Raw genomic sequence first — 18020 nt, forward strand, 5'->3', positions numbered from 1 at the left:
GGGGGGGGGGGGAGACCCTGCATACCAGCTAGCAACATTCATCGGCCTGGAAAATACGAGTAATAGTTGCACAGCTGGCAGGCTCTGCGGCAGCCCCGCGACTCCTAAAATGTCGGACTGGGCGCAATAAGTGCACGCCGCATGCATACATCGCCGCGAGAACGTATTTTCAAAAAAGAAACCCGGAAGGTTTATTCGATTTTATCCTCCCCGCCGCCTCCCGCAACCCCGCGCCCGCTCGCCCCCCATCTTGAAATGCGAGGCAAGCTAGCAGCGATGCTAGCTCCCCATTAGCTACATTGTTGTAGCGAACGCGCATCCTCGGCCAGGAAGCCAGAGGGGCTGCAGGCTTCCCGGGATGAGCGGCGCCGCGAACAAGGGGGCTAACCTGGCAGAACTCCTGGCAGAAATGCAGGGAGGCCTCCAGCGACGACTGCGAGCTCTCCCTCAGAGCCGCCGTCAAGCCATGGAAGCGCTCTCGGAGCTCCTCGGTGGCTTTCCGTGTATCATATTCCTTTTCTGTCTCCCCCTCCGCCATCTTCACAACAATCACGACCGCGTACGCACAGATGTTACGCCGCCAGACTGGGGCACACGCACGCGCACGCAAAGAGGGGGGAAGGGAGAGCTCGCGGCGTGTGCTTCCCCCCCTCTCAACCCACCCGCGCTCAACCCCTGATACCAACAAAAGGGGGCATTTCGGCTGCAGGAACCAGGAACAGGACCGGGTGGAAGGGGTAGAAAAATGGCCTCTGTAGGGAGGGAGTACTTTTCAGACCACCCTAACCCTTCAGGCTGGGGGAACATGCACTATATTACCAGAAGTATTCACTCGCCCATCCAAATCATCAAACTCAGGCGTTCCAATCCCTTCCACAGCCACAGGTGTGTAAAATCAAGCAAGGAATGGGTCGCTCTCCGGAGCAGATAAGAAATGTCCTCGCCACTAAATGTTCCACAGTCAGCTGTTTGTGGGATTATAAGAAAGTGGAACAACAGCAACCCGCCCACAAAATGGTAGGCCATGTAAAATCAGAGTGGGCCAAGCAGACGCACAGAAGTCACCACCGTTCTGCAGAGTCAGCAGCTACAGAACCTCCTAACTTCATCCCGCCTTCAGATTAGCTCAGGAACAGTGTAGAGAGCTTCGTGGAATGGGTTTCCATGGCCGAACAGCTGCTTGCAGGCCGTACGTCACCACGTGCAAAGCGTCAGACGCAGAGGTGCAAAACCTGCCGCCACCGGACTCTAGAGCAGCGGAGACGTGTCCTCTGGAGGGACGGATCTCTGCAAAGAGTGGGCCGACATCATATTAAACCCTGTGGATTAAGAATGGGATGTCACTCCTGAAGGAAGACAAGTGAATACTTTTGGCAATGCAGTGTACATGTTTGGTAGAATATTCCCAGCATGTTTTTATTTCTACTCTTTTAGACCCAGATCTCCTGGAGACGTCACAGGTTTTACGATGTCAAAAGTGAAAACGTTACCCGTTCACACGAGAACGCAAAACACATCGAATCCGCCGTAGTTTCCATGCCAGGTCACTAGCCGGCACTGTGGCTTTTATAACTGTTCTTTTGTTATAAGAAAATACGAGTAATAGTAATAGTTGCACAACTGTAACTGTAACTGTTCTGCGACACGCGCAGAACAGTTACATCCAAAAAGGCGAGCACACGTGCGTTTGCTGTTTATTTACTGCTGTTCCTGTAATATGATCAGTAAATAACAATATTACTGTTGTTTATGTTACTATTGCTGTTATGACACTGTTATTGTCTGTTGCTGGGCTAAAACTGGGACCCGAGGACCAAATTGTGTTCCACCTCATGTGATGGGAATGGCAATAAAATTTTCCTTGAATCCTTGAATTCAGGAACATGTAGACTGGGACTCTCATCAGACTTAGCAGCACAATCAGTTCTCTGCTGCCCGCCGTGGTCACTGTCGCCGAGCTGATCTACCGCAGCCGTCCGTAGTGCACACGTGCGATTTAACGTAAGTCACGTTTTCCCTTGAAGCAAAATCTTCCACTTTGAGACCTGGATTCAAAAAGCTTCGGTGCCAGAACAGGCAAAACGCCAAATATAAGCAATGAAATGCACTCTGGCAGCATGCATACATACATATATATATGCTTAGCATATATATGCTGCTAAGTTCCCTTTTTGTCTTTCACTTTTACCACAATCATACAAAACATCCAGAGCAGCGCAGCGCTCACATCCTCTATAGAAAAATGGATTAAAATAGTAAGTGTTCTGCAGCGGTCGGATGGTTATCCAGAGCCACATTTATCAATTGCTAATCAAGTAAATGTTAATAAAGAAAGCAACAATCTTCTCTTCACCATCTCCGGCTGTCCGCCGCTCCATCTCAACGCCACACTGACACAAACAAGACGAAGAATTTAAACATGTGTACCTCTAATTAAACCTAGTTTTGTGTTTTTCACTGATGTATTTGGACACGCGTGGCCTCTAGCATCCATGGGGGGGGGGGTGTTGCTGCAGCACCCTTCGCACCCCTACTTCCCACATCCTCGCCTACATTCGATAAACTCTGTAGGAGAGACAGCAGGTGTGACACGGCCTCGTGCGCCACCTGTCTCAAATGGCTGAATCACTTCCTCGCAGCGTGTCATCAGCTTCTGCAGGAGCTCGTTAATGAGCGTTTTACAGGTGCGTTGAAGCAGGTGAGTATCCAAAATATGAAAGGTAGAGGCTCCCCGGACCGGAGTTGGACTCCTCCGCTCTAAGAGCACGAGTTAAATCAACTTGGCAGAGACGTGTAAATAATGGATCGTGTTCAGCCTCATCTGTGGCTGCGGAGAGACAAAGCGAAAGCTTCCGTTGGCTAAACAAAGCGGCGTTTTAGATGTCAGGCTGTTTTTACAACGTTTACATTCCAGGGCACAAATTAATAACCGCAATCCCAATGAGCTCGAGTGCAAAGAATGACGGCACGTGTGTACGTTCTCACAGAACCGGTGTTACGAGGGCCCGCCGTGCCAAATTTATCCAGTGAAATATGTAAACAGAACAATGCAACCGGAGTGACTCTAATTGTGCCTCAGTGTGAAACAATCAGGTTCAGGTTAGCGTGGCTGTAAATCACAGCCTTGATTCGACAACGGGAGCTCCTGCAAGCGTCAAAGTGTGGATGAGTCAACGCGTGCGAGTGTTTTTAGTAAGCAAGAAGAATTCCTGCTGTGCAGAGAACCTACAGTAGAGTTATGGAGGCTGAGTCAGGGTTAAAAGGCTGTTCGAAAGCGTCTGAAGGTTCAGGAGAGCTTTGGTTGCATGCCGTCCTCACTGAGCGGTCCATGCTCCTGATCGCCGTGTGAGGCGCAGGATGCTGCGGGGAAACTGGATCCCCACCTGAGGCTGACCTCTCAGTCAACTTTAAGATAAACCAAACTTCCTGTCGCCCGTCCCCTGGTGTTCCCGTGGTGAAGTACTCTCATGTTTCGTAAGGGGCATCGCTGCAGCTTCACGATCAGGCAGTCGGACCGAAACAATACAAGATCACCGTGTTTCTTGTTGAATTCTAAACACAGCTTGGCCTTTAGCTGGCCTTTCAGAACAAAGTTACGCGGGAAAGATCAGATTAAAGTGGGCAGGTTTGCATTTAAAATCCTTTTTATTCATTTCATTTCCCAAAGTCTGTCAATCTGTGTTCTCGTTTATGGAGCTTTTGGTAAATTTGTTTAATTGCTGATGAATAAAGGAATTAAAAGCACCACGTTTAATGTAACCTGCCCCCCTAATTACTAGTTTTTTTCACTGTCTTACATTTCAATGTAGAAGTTCTGTCATTTAGTGACTCAAAACCTTTTGACTTCATATGTTTGTGAGCTTCAGGTTATGAGGAATTCGACATATGACATAAATTATGATTATTGTTTAATATGAACTCAAGAATCAACACACACAGACACTTCAACAAATGGTTTTTGACTTCAAACACCTTCATAAAAATGTAACCTCTGGGTGCACATTTTATTTGATTTCAAATCCACAATTATTCAAACACAATTATCCACGCAAACACGGAGGCTAAGTTGCACGTCACAAAGCACTGAATCTCTCCCAAAAAAATACTATCCGGGCAATGCCAGGAGCGCGCGTTTTAAAACGGAGGAAAACATGGACGACGTGGGAAGAAACACAAGGCGCTGCCGAGCCGAGCAGCGCCGCTCAGATCTTGTGGAAGTAGCAGGTGCTGCAGTGGCATTCTGTGTGGTTCCTCAGCGTTATGTCGCCAAACTTTGTCTGGAAGAAGAGGAAGGTAGGATTAGAGCCGGATGAACTGCCGAAGCAGATGTCAAACGTGTTTACATTGCAAACTTTTTAATCCCTGGGGAGAAAAAGGCAAAACAAAATCCAAATTATACCACTTCTTTAAGAGAAAATAATCAACGATATGTGCACTGAAATGTAACTCCTGTCTTTTGTGATATGAATGTCCCTGTCAAAATGTTAAGGTCATTTTTTTCCCAGGATATTTAAATGCATCAACAAATACCAGTTTTCTTTAGGTTGTGTCTTTTATTCTGAAATTCTCACACTGATTAGGTTTAATTTTCCTATTATGAACCTAAAATCTTCCAGAATACCATAACCTGACGTAAACACAACATATCAGCTCCTAATTATCTTACTTATAGAAACAGTTTAACTTTATATGTTAACATTATTGCACATGGATGGTCACATGTGCAACATAATGCTTGTTTTCAACGGGAAACAACATTTGTAGTTTTAGTATAATTACCTGAAAACTGCGATGTTATTATGTAGAAATGCAGAGCAACAAATAGTGTAATGAATACCAGATAAGAGAGACTTAGTGGAGTTTAAGGAAAGAGTAGCACAACACATAAACACCTAAATCTGCATTTTTTGGTTTCATGAGTGATATTATTTGCTTCCACAAACACCGACGCCCTTACCTCATAGCTGTGCTTTGCGACGCAGCACGTTGCCTCTGAAGTGATGTTCTTCGGGATCATCATGGTCTTCATGGACCCGAGGGGTGTGGGGTACGCCCTGGAGAAGCAGCAGCCCATGCACTGATAAATCGGGCGATCCCTCGAAAAAGACTTGTTCAATCTCAGCTTGCATTCCTCGCAGCCCACTGCAACAGACGACGGAAGGAGACGGCAGAAATTTACCAAAAAAGGGAGGCCTGGGTCTCTAAACGACACACGGACAGCTGTCAGCAGAACTCGGATAGTTACAAAAGCGGCCTTACTGCTTGACGAGTCAATGTTGGGGTACGATTCGGCAAGGTAAAGTAGAAAATACAACAGAAGAAGCGAGGCTCCATTGGGTTTTATGGAGAGCATGGTGGAAGCAGCAGAAACCTGGTGACACAGAAGCAGAGAGTTATCGAAGATCGGTTCGATCAGAGCAGGAGGAAGTCGCAGACAGAAGCGGAGCGTTACCATGTTGAGAGCAAGTTCCCCTTCATTGTGCCATCTGCGCGCAACTCCTTTATATTGAGGACTCATGCTTCAATTCATCTAATTTTATACCAGTGGTCTCAGCAACTTCCTGGATTAGAGGAAACCTACCAACCTTATCAATGATCTCGGTGATTCACTGGGTACTTTGCTCCCTTTTTCGCTAATCCCTTCAAAGCCCCAAAATAAAGAACAACAAGTCATGGAAACGCACAATATTCTTCCCCCATCCTGACTATGGACATTACATTTAATCCTCGGGGGTTTGTTACTTGGTAACAAAGAGTTGTTATTTTGTCAGGTCATGACAAAAAACATGTACCTTAATTAGGGATTGTCTTCAGCATTTCAGTTTACTGAGAAACCGTTTTTACAGGCCGTATTAGTGTTTAAAACATGATCTTAATAGCAAGAAGATAAAAAAAAGTGATTTTATTTGTTTAAATTGCACTAAACTTTGTATTGTTGTTTTGTCTTTCTTAATAGTTCTTTAAAAAAAAGTGTTTTTGGTTGTTTTTGACAACTTCAATAAAAAATCAATACAGTGGATTTAAACAAAACACTCAACATGGGTTTTACTTAAAATCATTTGCGGAGTTGTTATACTTCCAAGAAAAAAACTAATAAGGAGTATTAAAAAGGGAATATTTGTCTTTTGTCTGCTAGTTTTAGGTTTGATACAAGTTAAGATCATAGTTTGGCAAAAACTAAAACCATTCTTATTAAATTTAAGCAGGTTTAGCTTGTAAGCACTACAGGAGGCCAGTTATACGTAGTTTTGGATGTGCACATGATGGATTTGTGGATTTGTTTGTTTCTGCTATATTTTATATATTTGTCTTCCAGTCCAACAGCATCTGGAAAAGAGGTATGTCGCATTTAAAATCCCTCTCTGGTATTATTTATGCCTTCACATTTTTGTAAAACTGCAAACATAGCACATAAAACTCCACTGAACCCCTTTTGAAACTGTTGCTGGCTGTACATAATAATGACAAAAAAGACAAATAATACAGTTCAGTTGTGGACAAGTTTCAGAAGAGTTGAGAACATCTTACAGTGCAGAAAAAAAAACATGTAAATATGTGATCATTAGCAGTGTCAGTCAGGGATGTAATGTCTTTTAAATGCCGTAAAAATGATTCATTTAGTCATTTAGCAGAAACATCAAAACTAAAAATGTTTTGTAAACCAACAACATTAGGCCAGCATCGCTCCATCCACCCTGCGTGGGTAAAAGTTGTGGGTTTTTTTCCATCTTTGGAGCAATTTTAACTTGACAAATATCTTTGAAATCAACGGAAGAAAATGCTTATACGTTACAAAGATGTGACTGTCTTGATTTAACAAAGCAAAGGGGTAAAAATGTAACAATTCAGAAATGTTTTATGCAATCATTTCTATGGGTAGCAAAATAAAACAGCTCTGTGCTTGTGGGCTACGCACTCTTTACTTATGAAGTAATGCACAGAGTACTTACAGGTACTTAATGGTTAACACTCAGAGTACAGGGTACGTACATACCCTATGAGTACCCTGTAAGTATTGCAAATGTTTGTGTACCATCACCATTGGACCACCATCACTCCCTCCATCCAGTGTATGTAAAATCTGTGACTTTTTCCATCTTTGAAGGGATTAATCTTGACAGATATCTTTGAAATCAACAGAAAAAAAGTGCCTATATGATAAAAAAAAAAGTGACTTTCTTGATTTAACAAAGCAAACGAGTCAAATTTGAACCTTTCAGAAATGTGTTTTACGCCATCATTTCAATGGATAGCGATACGTACGACAGTAACTGAACTACCCCGTATGTTACTGTGAGAGTGGCACACACTGCCTCCCACTTTACATGTCACAGTTCAGCTGTGTACTTTAAAAAAAAATCACCTTCAAATGCCTTTTTCTGCCTCTGCGCTTTCGCATATGACAGATACAGACGATAGTTGCATCAAATAAAACAACCACAGAAGGTCAAGGCCACGTTTCTGTCCAGAGTGCTGAAGACAAGAAATGTCCTCTAATGTCTCAGAATTAGACGGAGGGGTGGAATCTATACAGGTTGTCATTTTAAGTGCTTTCGAAGCCTGTAAAAGCTCACTTTGGATTCAATCATGATCATCAATCATCAGGGCGGAAATGACTCGATCATAATAGCAAAGAAACGAACAACTCTTGAACATGGCCATCATCATACTTTAATATCAGGCTCATGAAAAAAAGGGTTTATTGGTTTTGGCAACCAGCTGTGGTTTTCCTCAATTTTGGCAACTATTTATGTCCAACCCGGGGATGGTCTGAATGAGAGCAGCCTTGAATAACTGAAGAGATTCATCCGATAGTATTCGTTTTTGCGTCCGTCCACCGCCAACATGTGAAATGTCAAGGATGAATATGAATTTCTTGTAGGTTTTATTCATGGCTTCTCTGTCGTGCCCACGTTCTGTGTCCTTGGTTGCGCTGGTGATAAATCCTCGGCCTGAAACGAGTGGGCGGAGGACAAGATGTTGCATCGCTGACACGCGTTTCCTTTTGCGTTATTTCAAAGTGCTCGCCAAGACAATGAAATCATTTCTAAGCGCCATTTTGATCATGGCAGTAGCAGCGTGTTGCTTTCTACTTTCTACCCCCCCCCCAAAAAAAAAAAAAAAAAAAAGAGAACTGAATTTCATTTGAGAGTTCATGCAAAGTTTATTGAAGCATAAAACGACGCGTTGCCTCAGCGCCCCTCTGTTTTCCGCTGACCTGCTTCACTATTGGCTTGTTTTATAAAACAAAGTGTGTTGGTAAGTTTCTAATCCCCTGCAGGTTCGTTAATAAGGCCAGATACCTAAACCATGTTGCAACCCTGGCCTTACACGTTCTCCGGTAAATGGATCCCTTTTGACTGAAGACAACGATGATTTTGACCCAAAATGCAGGCCAACTGTGGAGGCCTGCCCAACTTTGACCCACCTTCCACCCTCGACAAAAATGTACAACGCCTGTTCCTGTTCCTGCTGCTACGTTACCGCAGTTTTTTAATCGCCTGCCATCAAAAGGCGAAGGTGGACAATTATGCCTTTTGCCTACATTATTACACAAACACAAAATGCATTACACGCACAATATATATATTTTTTTTTCTCCATGACTGAGATGACTGCATCAGTGTGAGAGGAGTGACACAGTGTGGTTGAACACGGGACTTACTGTGCAACCTCCAAATACACTATTAGTTTCACATTATGCGGTCCTACCTCACGTTAAGATGAATATAAACATATATTTCACGACACACTGAAAAAAATGATTAATTGTTCAACTGTTTACTGACTGTGTGAAAAGAAACTGATGAATTATGAAACATTAGGCCCTCTGCTTATCCCGCCAAGGACCAAAAATAACACAAAAGAGCCCCCCCCCCCCACACACACACACACACACAATACATTGCCTATAATGTCCATTTGATTGAATCTTTGAATACATTACAGAGGCTTATGATTGTGATGTTGCAAGCTTAGTTTCTCACACGAATCACCCGTTTAATGTCAAATTTACTGCGTTCAGGGTCACGAGAGGTGAAGCATGTGAGCAACACGACGCACCACGAGGTCTCCGGACAGCAAGGCTGGAAAAATACAACAATGTTCGCGTGAATGTTTAATTTATAGCCGTCAGATAACCCGAACTTGCATTTGGCTGAAATGTAATGCTGTCATGTGGCAGCGAGAACCCGCCGTGGCCCGTTCATTTAGGCCCGTTCTTCAACTTCTTTTGTTATTGGAGCTGTGCGTTCAGATTCGGCTTCGCATCACTTTACATTTTACATTTCTTTGGTCATTCTGCGTCTCCAAAATCCCTTTGAGATCTCACACAACGACCGCCTCGTGCCTTGTTTTGTTTATTAAAATGAATCTGTGGCTATTTGGAGCATGTGCAAACATTATAAATAGATGGGAGCTCTGATCGGATCTATGCATCATTTTTGGATATGTTCTCTTTAGGTGATTTAGGGGGGAAATATCTTGTTTTAAATATATTTCTTAATATTTTCTATTATCTTTACATATTTCAGTTCTTTTGGAGCGTTTTGTTTGTGTTTAGGGGTTTTGATTCCACTTCCAGGATAAAACTAGGTCAATCCCTGACTAACACCCCCCTCCCCCCGTGCTTGGAGGTCCATCCATTCATCTCTATTGATATCAGTGAATTTTAAACTTCACTTCTTCGTCGGCTAACAAAGAAAGTGCGCGCTAATTTTTTTTTTTTTTTTTGCAGCTCGTTCGCTTAAAGAAACTACGTTTAGGCTGTTGCGCCAAGCAGCTATCGCGAAATGAAGCGTTTTCTTTTGTAAAAAAAAAAAAATGTACTCCAGTGTGTAAAATATGACGGATGCTGCAGCTGACCTGCCGCTCGGCTCCAAAATGCATACAAGGCAAGCCCGTGCAGCGCTGTCCAAGAAACCCCATACACGAGACAAAACTCGAGGCGTGAACGTGGCAGCCATTTTACATCATCAACAGTGAATGACTGAAGTCGGACCAGTGCCGGGAGTTTTACACTTTTTCTCTCTTTTAAATATCACATTTATCTTCCCGTGTTATCAGCACTATACACATTGGTGTGCCTGCGGCAGGTAGGGCGAATGCTTCCGATCCGTCCCCTGAATGTTGCCTTGTCGAGCGCTGAAAACTCCGGGACCGTGCGGCGCTGTTTCAAACAATGTGGGGGAAACTGGTGGTGGTTCAGTTCTCCAGACCGGCTTTTTGAAAATGGACTCTTCCTATGTGGCGGCACGTTGACGAGCCACGCACCCAGCGGGCTGAAGTTTTAGCTCCCGGCGCTCCGTCGGGTCCGGTCAGATGTTAAAAGTCGGGCTTTTTGCGTTTTGGCAGAGCCCGTGCCGAAAAAAAACGACGCTCTAACAATGGCCTCACTGACACTCCGTTCGAATTAGCATGCTAGCTCCAGCTAGCTCATTTTGACAGATCGTGGAGCTGACACGCTCATTGTCATCTTGTGGTAATAGGACCGGGCGAGCCTGACATATTAAACGAGGCTGGTGGTCGTGTCTTACTGTCGTGGGAACAACAAAAAAAATCCTCCCCTCTTTGTACGAAAACAACAACTCTAGCTCTCACGGCGAATGCACATAGCAGTGCCATGTTATTGTCCCGATAATGTACCATTAGCCGTGCACGCTAGCCGGCTAGCTGGCTAACATCGTTCGCGACTCTGTCCCTGCCCGCTAAATCTAATATCACCAATATATAGGGGGTAATAAAACAACTTTTAACCCTCTTAAACACGTTTCCTTAATAAAAGCTCGGCATTGATTCGCATATAAGCTAGTCGCTTTTGTGTAGCTAGCAGCGATGTTTTAACCCAAGAAAAAGCACGTGTTTATAAGATTGATTAGCAGACATGGAAAAATGGACTCCTTCTCTTTGAGATGATAAACTGGGGGAAGTAATGCAGGCCCAGAACATAAAATTGTCATTATCTTGCTTAGGAGCTGGATGGATTGGGGGGAAATAAAAAAAAAGAACAGTTTTATCCAATCTGCTCAGGTTATTAAGGTATTAATGCTCTGAATCAAAACAAAAGAATGGGAGCTGCAATTGGTAGGAAGCATTATATGATGTGTGCTAAATAAAGTGTCAATAAATTAATATGGAAGGGTGTAATTTAACTTACTAGTCAGTGATTCGCACACTCTGAACACGTATATCAGCTATCGAGCCTGTGCTGAAGTCAGCACAGAGAGGCTAACATGCAATTAAGGGAATATAAGAGACAAGGCAGCTACTGAGGACCTGGGTTTAGGGAGAGGGAGGAAAAAAAAACACATCAGAATGCAGTTTTTCTGTCTTTGTAATACACAGCGTTATCTGTGGGCTGCTCTATTTGTGCATCGTCTGTCTTTGTGTACAGTGTTTGAGTGTCTACATCCAAGTTTGGGGCTTCTTGCAAGCTGAAAGTTGCCAGTAACAAGTCAAGATAGTGAAAAGTTTCCAGACTGAGCGGCCACAAGGCTTGTCTTTGCTTTGCACGTGTCAGCGTAATCTGTTTTTAACAATTTGGACTGAAAAATTACCCCACTCCATGCATATATGTTCAAGTAATTTATTTATTGTTTGTTTATTTTCTAAAAGTTTCTTTTCCCCGAATGATTTCGCTCCCCAAGTCTGAGACTTTACACTTTCTTGAACACGTCCAAAGTCTTGCCCTTGACTCAGATTAATTTGGCTCGTTGCATTTATACAGATTTCTGGAGACATGGCCACAGAGCATATAAATGGAAATGGTCCAGAAGAGCCAATGGACACCTCTGCTGCAGTTACCCATTCTGAGCACTTCCAGACTTTATTAGAAGCTGGTTTACCACAGAAAGTTGCTGAAAAACTAGATGAAATTTACATAGCAGGTAAGGTATTATCAATGCACTTGCATATCCAAAATCTGCAGTTTTTTCTGTACCGATCCATGCATGTATTGTCATTTTATCACATTTTTGAAATGGGGGAAATTGAGATCTTGAAGCAACTTTTTGTGGTTTCCAAACAAAATGGGTACTGCAGTGCTTCAAAATATAAAATTAAACATATTATCAATGTGAAATTGAAAAGGGTTTTTAAAAAAATTACAGCATTTGCATCCCCAACATGGTGTCTTGTTGAATGAATCGTCTCTCCTCTGCAGTATTTTGATAAATATTTCTTAAGTTTTTTTTTTCTTGTTGCCATCCTCTTTTTGAACTTTGGATACACGAGTAAATATTCGCCACTTTAGACACGTTGGTTTCTTGGCCACGTCCAGAAAAACTTCTGGTTTTCTGGCCTTCGGGCCAGATGGGACCGAAGCAGAAACAATGGCGCCAGCTGTACAGTACGCGGCCGCCCCAGACAGGTGATGGCCCCTCCGTACAGGAAAATGTAGACCAGCTCGTTTAAAACTCCCAACCTCAGTACAAGAGGGGCACTGGCAGATCAAGTTGCACTGTCACATCTGTTGTTAATTCTGCTCGATAAAGTTAGACATTAACTGAATTTGGTTTCATCTAACTGACCCGTGGCACCCCCCTCACCCCATTAAATTTTCTTTACTCATCTGAGAAATATCTGCATGTAAATTATAGTTTGATCATTTTGTGTAAACCGTAAATAATTAAACCTTCTAGTATCTATTGTTCACTAATTTTCCCCCCTATGTTTTGTCCGACCTTCAGGTTTGGTCTCGCACAGTGATTTAGATGACCGAGCGATCGAGGCCCTGAAAGAATTCAACGAAGAAGGTGCTCTCCAAGTCCTTTTGCAATTCAAGGACAGCGACCTCTCACATGTTCAGGTATGCATAACACAGATCAGTTCTGATATTACTGAGAACAGAATAGTTAGGGGTTTTTTTTGTTATTATTATTAGACTGAAAAGTTTGTTTTTCTCGCAGAACAAAAGTGCCTTTCTTTGTGGCGTGATGAAGACATACAGACAGAGAGAGAAACAAGGGACCAAAGTGTCAGACACCAATAAAGGACCAGATGAAGCCAAAATCAAAGTAAGAATGGATGCTTTTAGCAATTAAGTCTAATGAAGCACTGGATTTTTTTCTGAATTACATATTTATTTTTAGAACCAAATGTGGATCTCAAAGAGGAAAATGATGATGCTTTTCTTGCAGGCTTTGCTGGAGAGGACTGGCTACACACTCGATGTGACAACGGGACAGAGGAAGTATGGTGGTCCTCCACCGGAGTCTGCCCACTCAGGGGGACAGCCCACCATCGGTACAGAGGTATAAAAAACGTTTACAGATGGAACAAAGTTCTCAAATTACAAATTGTTTTTTTTTTCCTAATGCAATCGATTATGGTGTCCGAATGATGTTGTCTTTAGTAACCACGGTTACAGCGATAGCTTACAGCTCTTCTAAAAATGTCACCTATTGCTCACGTTTTGAAATAAACTTTTGTCCTCACACAGCGTATTTCCTTGTTTCCAACCCAATAGATATTTGTAGGTAAAATCCCCAGAGACCTCTTTGAGGATGAGCTGGTTCCACTGTTTGAGAAAGCTGGCCCCATCTGGGACCTGCGCCTGATGATGGATCCTCTGAGTGGTCTTAATAGAGGCTACGCCTTTGTCACTTACTGCACTAAGGAAGCTGCACAGCAGGCTGTTAAATTGGTACGTCTGCTCTGCTGCAAGGATGACCAAACACACAAAAGACTTGTTTAGTAACGCACCACTCATGTCACACGTGCAGATGTATTGGTATAAATGTTTTCTGATAAAGTATACAGTATAAAGTATACAGATGCAGCATGGCCACCATAACTAGCTGTAAGCTTGACAATACTGGCTTGCTCTTTCTTTATTATTTAAACCTTTTTCTCTCCATCCGCAGTGCAACAACAATGAAATTCGACCAGGTAAACACATTGGCGTATGCATCTCTGTGGCCAATAATAGACTGTTTGTTGGTTCCATCCCCAAGAGTAAAACAAAAGATCAGATTGTTGAAGAATTTGCAAAAGTTACAGGTGAGTTAGCACCACTCCTTGGTAGTTTTATTTTTGGTCTCTCTTTGCTACATTTTAGTGATTGTTATAGCAGTTTTTTGCAATCTGACTGTATGTAAACTAAAAATAAATCTTTCAAATTGATCTTTTTGAACCTCATGTTAAGTATTTGATGCTTTGCCTTTGCAGTGGAACTGCAGGGAACTTTTTGATCGGTTTTCTCCAAAACAATCGTCTTGCTCTTTCTCAACCTGTCTCCCCTTTTTTTTTGTCTTAATAGAGGGTCTAAATGATGTCATATTATACCACCAGCCAGATGACAAAAAAAAGAACCGAGGCTTTTGCTTCCTGGAGTATGAAGACCATAAGACGGCGGCTCAGGCTCGCCGCCGACTCATGAGCGGCAAGGTGAAGGTGTGGGGCAACGTGGTCACTGTGGAGTGGGCTGACCCCATCGAGGACCCAGATCCAGAAGTCATGGCTAAGGTGAGAAAGTTTTAATCTCGGTTACATAACCAGCAATGTTGCTTTTTAATTCAACTGTCTTGTTTGCAAGAAAAAAAGCCCAAACATCTCTCTCCCCCCCCNTCAAGGTGCTGTTTGTGAGGAACTTAGCAAGCACTGTTACAGAGGAAGCGCTTGAAAAAACATTTAGTCAGTTTGGCAAGCTAGAGAGAGTGAAAAAACTGAAAGACTACGCCTTCATTCACTTTGAAGAAAGAGACGCTGCTGTGAAGGTAAGAAACGGTGTTCGCAAAACAAACAAGTATAATGGAAAGGCACTCGGGTTTCTCGTAGGGGTGAGAGCATCTAAGAAACTCTGATGTCTTTGATTCTCTCGCAGGCTTTAGCTGAGCTTAATGGCAAAGACCTCGAAGGAGAGCACATTGAAATAGTCTTTGCCAAGCCCCCTGACCAGAAGAGGAAAGAACGCAAAGCCCAGAGACAAGCTGCCAAAACACAAATGTAAGCAAGAACAATCCGAATCGAACTCAGTTAAGCTTCCTAGAGCTCTTCTGGTAGATAAAACAAGAAGGTTTAGTTGTTTAAATTATGTTAGCACCACTTGTTAAGGTATAAGACGATTATATTGAGGTATTTTTATCAAGTGTGATGCTGAATCTACATATTTTCCTCAGGTATGATGAATACTATTATTATGGGCCTCCCCACATGCCACCCCCCACAAGAGGAAGAGGAAGAGGTGGGCGCGGAGGTTATTCTTACCCTCCCGATTATTACAGCTATGAAGACTATTACGATTACTATGGATATGATTACCACAACTACCGGGGTGGCTACGACGACCCCTACTACGGCTACGACGACTTCCAAGGGTCTGGAAGAGGGCGAGTGGCGCGAGGCGTGCGGGGAGGCGTGGCTCAGACCAGAGGCCGTGGCGCCGTCTCCACGAGGGGCCGGGTGGGCTTCACTCACCGAGGAGGCCTCGGAACAATCAGAGGTGAGCGTTTGGCAAAAATCAAACCGGGTGCTCTAAGTGGCTCGCTTTAGTTTGAGTCCCGTCTTTTTCAGCTGCGAGAACTCTGACCACTAAGTGCAGGGTGGGGGTGGGGGGTATATTTTGTGAGGAAGAAAAGCGGAGCGTTTAAAGCAGCGAAGGGATCCAAATGTAAATCAAAGCAGCAGAAAGCTTTAAAGATGCTTTTTTTTTTTTTTTTCTTGTACGTTCCTCTTTCAGAACAGAAAGGCCGTCTGCAGATGAATTGTGTTTAAAAGGAGCCAAGCTGTAACAGAACATTAACTTAAGTCTAAGTTTTCATTATTTTGTTTTCTGTTCTCCGGTCCAGCAGGGAAACGGGGCCGAGGGCGGTCCTGACCTGTCACAGTGGATGCTGACTTGATGTGTGGGGCTACACCAGAAGCTGCAATGGATGTTGAAACAACAAGCGCGACGAAAAAGGTCCAATGATATTCCAGCCTTACAAGAAGAAGCGTCTCCCCATCTCCTTTTCTTTCTTTTTTTTTTGTTTTTGTTCTTAGAAACTGCCACCTTAAAAATTGACCAGAGGATTCTGACTACACTTGCCACAGCCTCTTTGCCCTTACTCCCCATACGTTGCCCTGTTTTTCAGGGCTCAATGAATTGCCCTTACAATCTGCCCCTTCCCTGTCCCCGAACATGCCATTTTTAAAAAGAAAAGAAAAAAAAATAATTATTGAAGAAATTGCACTTTTTAAGTTCTTAGGTTTGAAGTGGCTCAAACGAGCTTGATACTATTGTATATTTTTGTGCTAACTGCAATTTTATTGTCGGAATATCCATGTTATCGTTTGATCTGGATGTTTGAAATAGAACATTTGCAGGGTTTTAGGGTGTACCCACCTGGCATGGATAAGTCAGGCATTCCAGGAAAGTGGTTCTTTTAAGAACTTGTCTTTAAAGGGTTGGTTGACTACCTCAGTACAGAGGACTAAACTACCCGGCCTGTACTGTAAATAGGGAAACTATATAGATGAAAGCAGGGCTTGTTTTCATACAAAATATGCACAAGAGCTGCAGCGCAAAAACGATGTACTTAATGTAATATACTCCTTTTAGCTGCAGCTCTGCAGACTGCAAACAGTCAAGCTGGGCATGCAAAGCAATCTCATATGATGAGTCTAAACAAGCCCTTCTTTTATCCTATTTTGAACTGAATTAGCTGCCTTGCTTCTTCAGCGTATGTAGTTACTGGTTGTATAGTTTTCTCGGAAAATGTTACGTTTTGTAAAGGATTAAACGTCACAGGCATCCAACTGCCTTTGACTTAAAAAAAAAAGAAAGAAAGAACGAAAGGCAACACAGAATAAAGCCCTGCAGTGTCCCTTTTTGCCACTGTATTGTTCCAGTGGGTTTTTTTATTCATTGAACACATTTTACATCAACAATAATGTCAAGGAATAGAATCTAATCCCTCTTGTGAGATCATGGTAATCAAGAATGATCCCTTCCTCGCTCACGAGGCAGCAGCTTTTTAAAGATCCCTGAAGTGAGCCTTGACGGACGGCTGACTGAATTGCCATATTTTCCAGTCAGCGGGTGTGTGTGCCTAACTTCAGCTGCCACGGTTTGGTGAGGGGTCCGAGTCCCGCAGTGGTAGAAGGGATGCTGCAGTGAACGATTTGTTTCCAAGTACTTATAGCTTAAAGGAAACTGTTCTTCAATCTCAGTTTTCTATACAGTTAACTCCCTCAATAAAAATCATAACAACCACCTTTTGGAGAAAAAAAAAATGTTAGCAGTTTTAAACTGTTGTTGGTGGCCAACAACATTTTTTGCATTCCTGCAAATAAATTGTTTTATACTGTAAAATGGAGGTGAGTGTAACTTATTTTTGTAATAAAGTTTTTGATTTCTATCTGTGTCTTACTCTTTGGATAAAGTCACAAGGTGTGAAAACTCAAGGTTTTTTCGCTTGCCTGCTGTGCAGCGCGATCAAAATCAGAAATAAGTTGGTATATATTTAATCCTGAATCCTAATCAGACCGGCAAAAGTATCGGTAAGTCGCAAAAATCCTAATTTATATCTAGAGAGCAGCAGTTTTGATGCACAAACTTCAATTTAGTAAAAGTAAATAAAGGATTTACAGATTATCCTCAGTTCCTGTAATGACTTGAGTAAACAGGATAAAAGTAGCTGTTTTTGTTGTGTGTACATAATACATAAATGTGATTAAATTATAAGAAGGGGAGCCTCACTTGTCCCACAGACTGTTTATTAGCAAATAGAAGCGCCATTTTGAATTTTTTGTTTACTGACATTTCTAGTTTTTATTTTCTTACCCAGCTCACATATTGCCTTTTATGTGAGGTAATTTTGGATACATTTTGCACATTTTTTGTTTGTATTATGTCTCTCTTTGGGGGTTTATAAAGTTTATTTATAAAGTAGGACAAGGGGGGGGGCAAACTCTTCTTCGGCTCCTGGATTTGTAACTGCTGCTTAACGGTAACCATAGCAACGTCACCTCCGTAGCCAGGAAATATAACGGAAACAAAGTTTTTGTTTCCGTTTTCTTGTAAACACGTACAAAACTAAAGC

At 42.7% G+C, this 18020-nt stretch overlaps 3 protein-coding genes across 5 annotated transcripts in view; 1 reads left to right on the top strand and 2 right to left on the bottom strand.

Annotated features, from left to right (window-relative positions):
* znf292a (zinc finger protein 292a) overlaps window positions 1-592 on the bottom strand; it is an 11901-nt gene extending 11309 nt beyond the window's left edge. Inside the window, exon 1 of the mRNA XM_017416382.2 lies at window positions 389-592. Coding sequence (XP_017271871.1) covers window positions 389-538 — 150 coding nt within the window. The 5' untranslated portion in view covers window positions 539-592. The remainder of the gene's footprint in view (window positions 1-388) is intronic.
* Window positions 593-3955: 3363 nt separating this feature from the next.
* cga (glycoprotein hormones, alpha polypeptide) lies at window positions 3956-5487 on the bottom strand. The gene is made up of 4 exons (XM_017416670.1): window positions 5453-5487; window positions 5260-5371; window positions 4958-5142; window positions 3956-4277 (listed from the first exon to the last, which is right to left on the bottom strand). The coding sequence occupies exons 1-4, from the start codon at window positions 5453-5455 to the stop codon at window positions 4203-4205; spliced, it is 375 nt and encodes a 124-aa protein (XP_017272159.1). The 5' UTR covers window positions 5456-5487; the 3' UTR covers window positions 3956-4202.
* A 4450-nt stretch (window positions 5488-9937) lies between these two features.
* LOC108236155 (heterogeneous nuclear ribonucleoprotein Q) lies at window positions 9938-17336 on the top strand. Of its 3 annotated transcripts, none has more exons than XM_017416642.3 (12): window positions 9938-10094; window positions 11726-11885; window positions 12687-12805; window positions 12906-13013; window positions 13137-13250; window positions 13466-13642; window positions 13863-13998; window positions 14258-14464; window positions 14566-14714; window positions 14822-14943; window positions 15117-15439; window positions 15786-17336. In XM_017416642.3, the coding sequence occupies exons 2-12, from the start codon at window positions 11738-11740 to the stop codon at window positions 15812-15814; spliced, it is 1632 nt and encodes a 543-aa protein (XP_017272131.1). In that variant the 5' UTR covers window positions 9938-10094; window positions 11726-11737; the 3' UTR covers window positions 15815-17336. The 3 variants fall into 3 exon arrangements, with proteins under 3 accessions (XP_017272131.1, XP_017272140.1, XP_017272146.1); XM_017416651.3 differs by having other exon boundaries at window positions 15789-17336; XM_017416657.3 differs by lacking the exon at window positions 11726-11885 and having other exon boundaries at window positions 9946-10094.
* Window positions 17337-18020: the final 684 nt, after the last annotated feature.

Source organism: Kryptolebias marmoratus, linkage group LG10, assembly GCF_001649575.2.
Source record: "Kryptolebias marmoratus isolate JLee-2015 linkage group LG10, ASM164957v2, whole genome shotgun sequence".
NCBI classification, from domain to species: domain Eukaryota; kingdom Metazoa; phylum Chordata; class Actinopteri; order Cyprinodontiformes; family Rivulidae; genus Kryptolebias; species Kryptolebias marmoratus.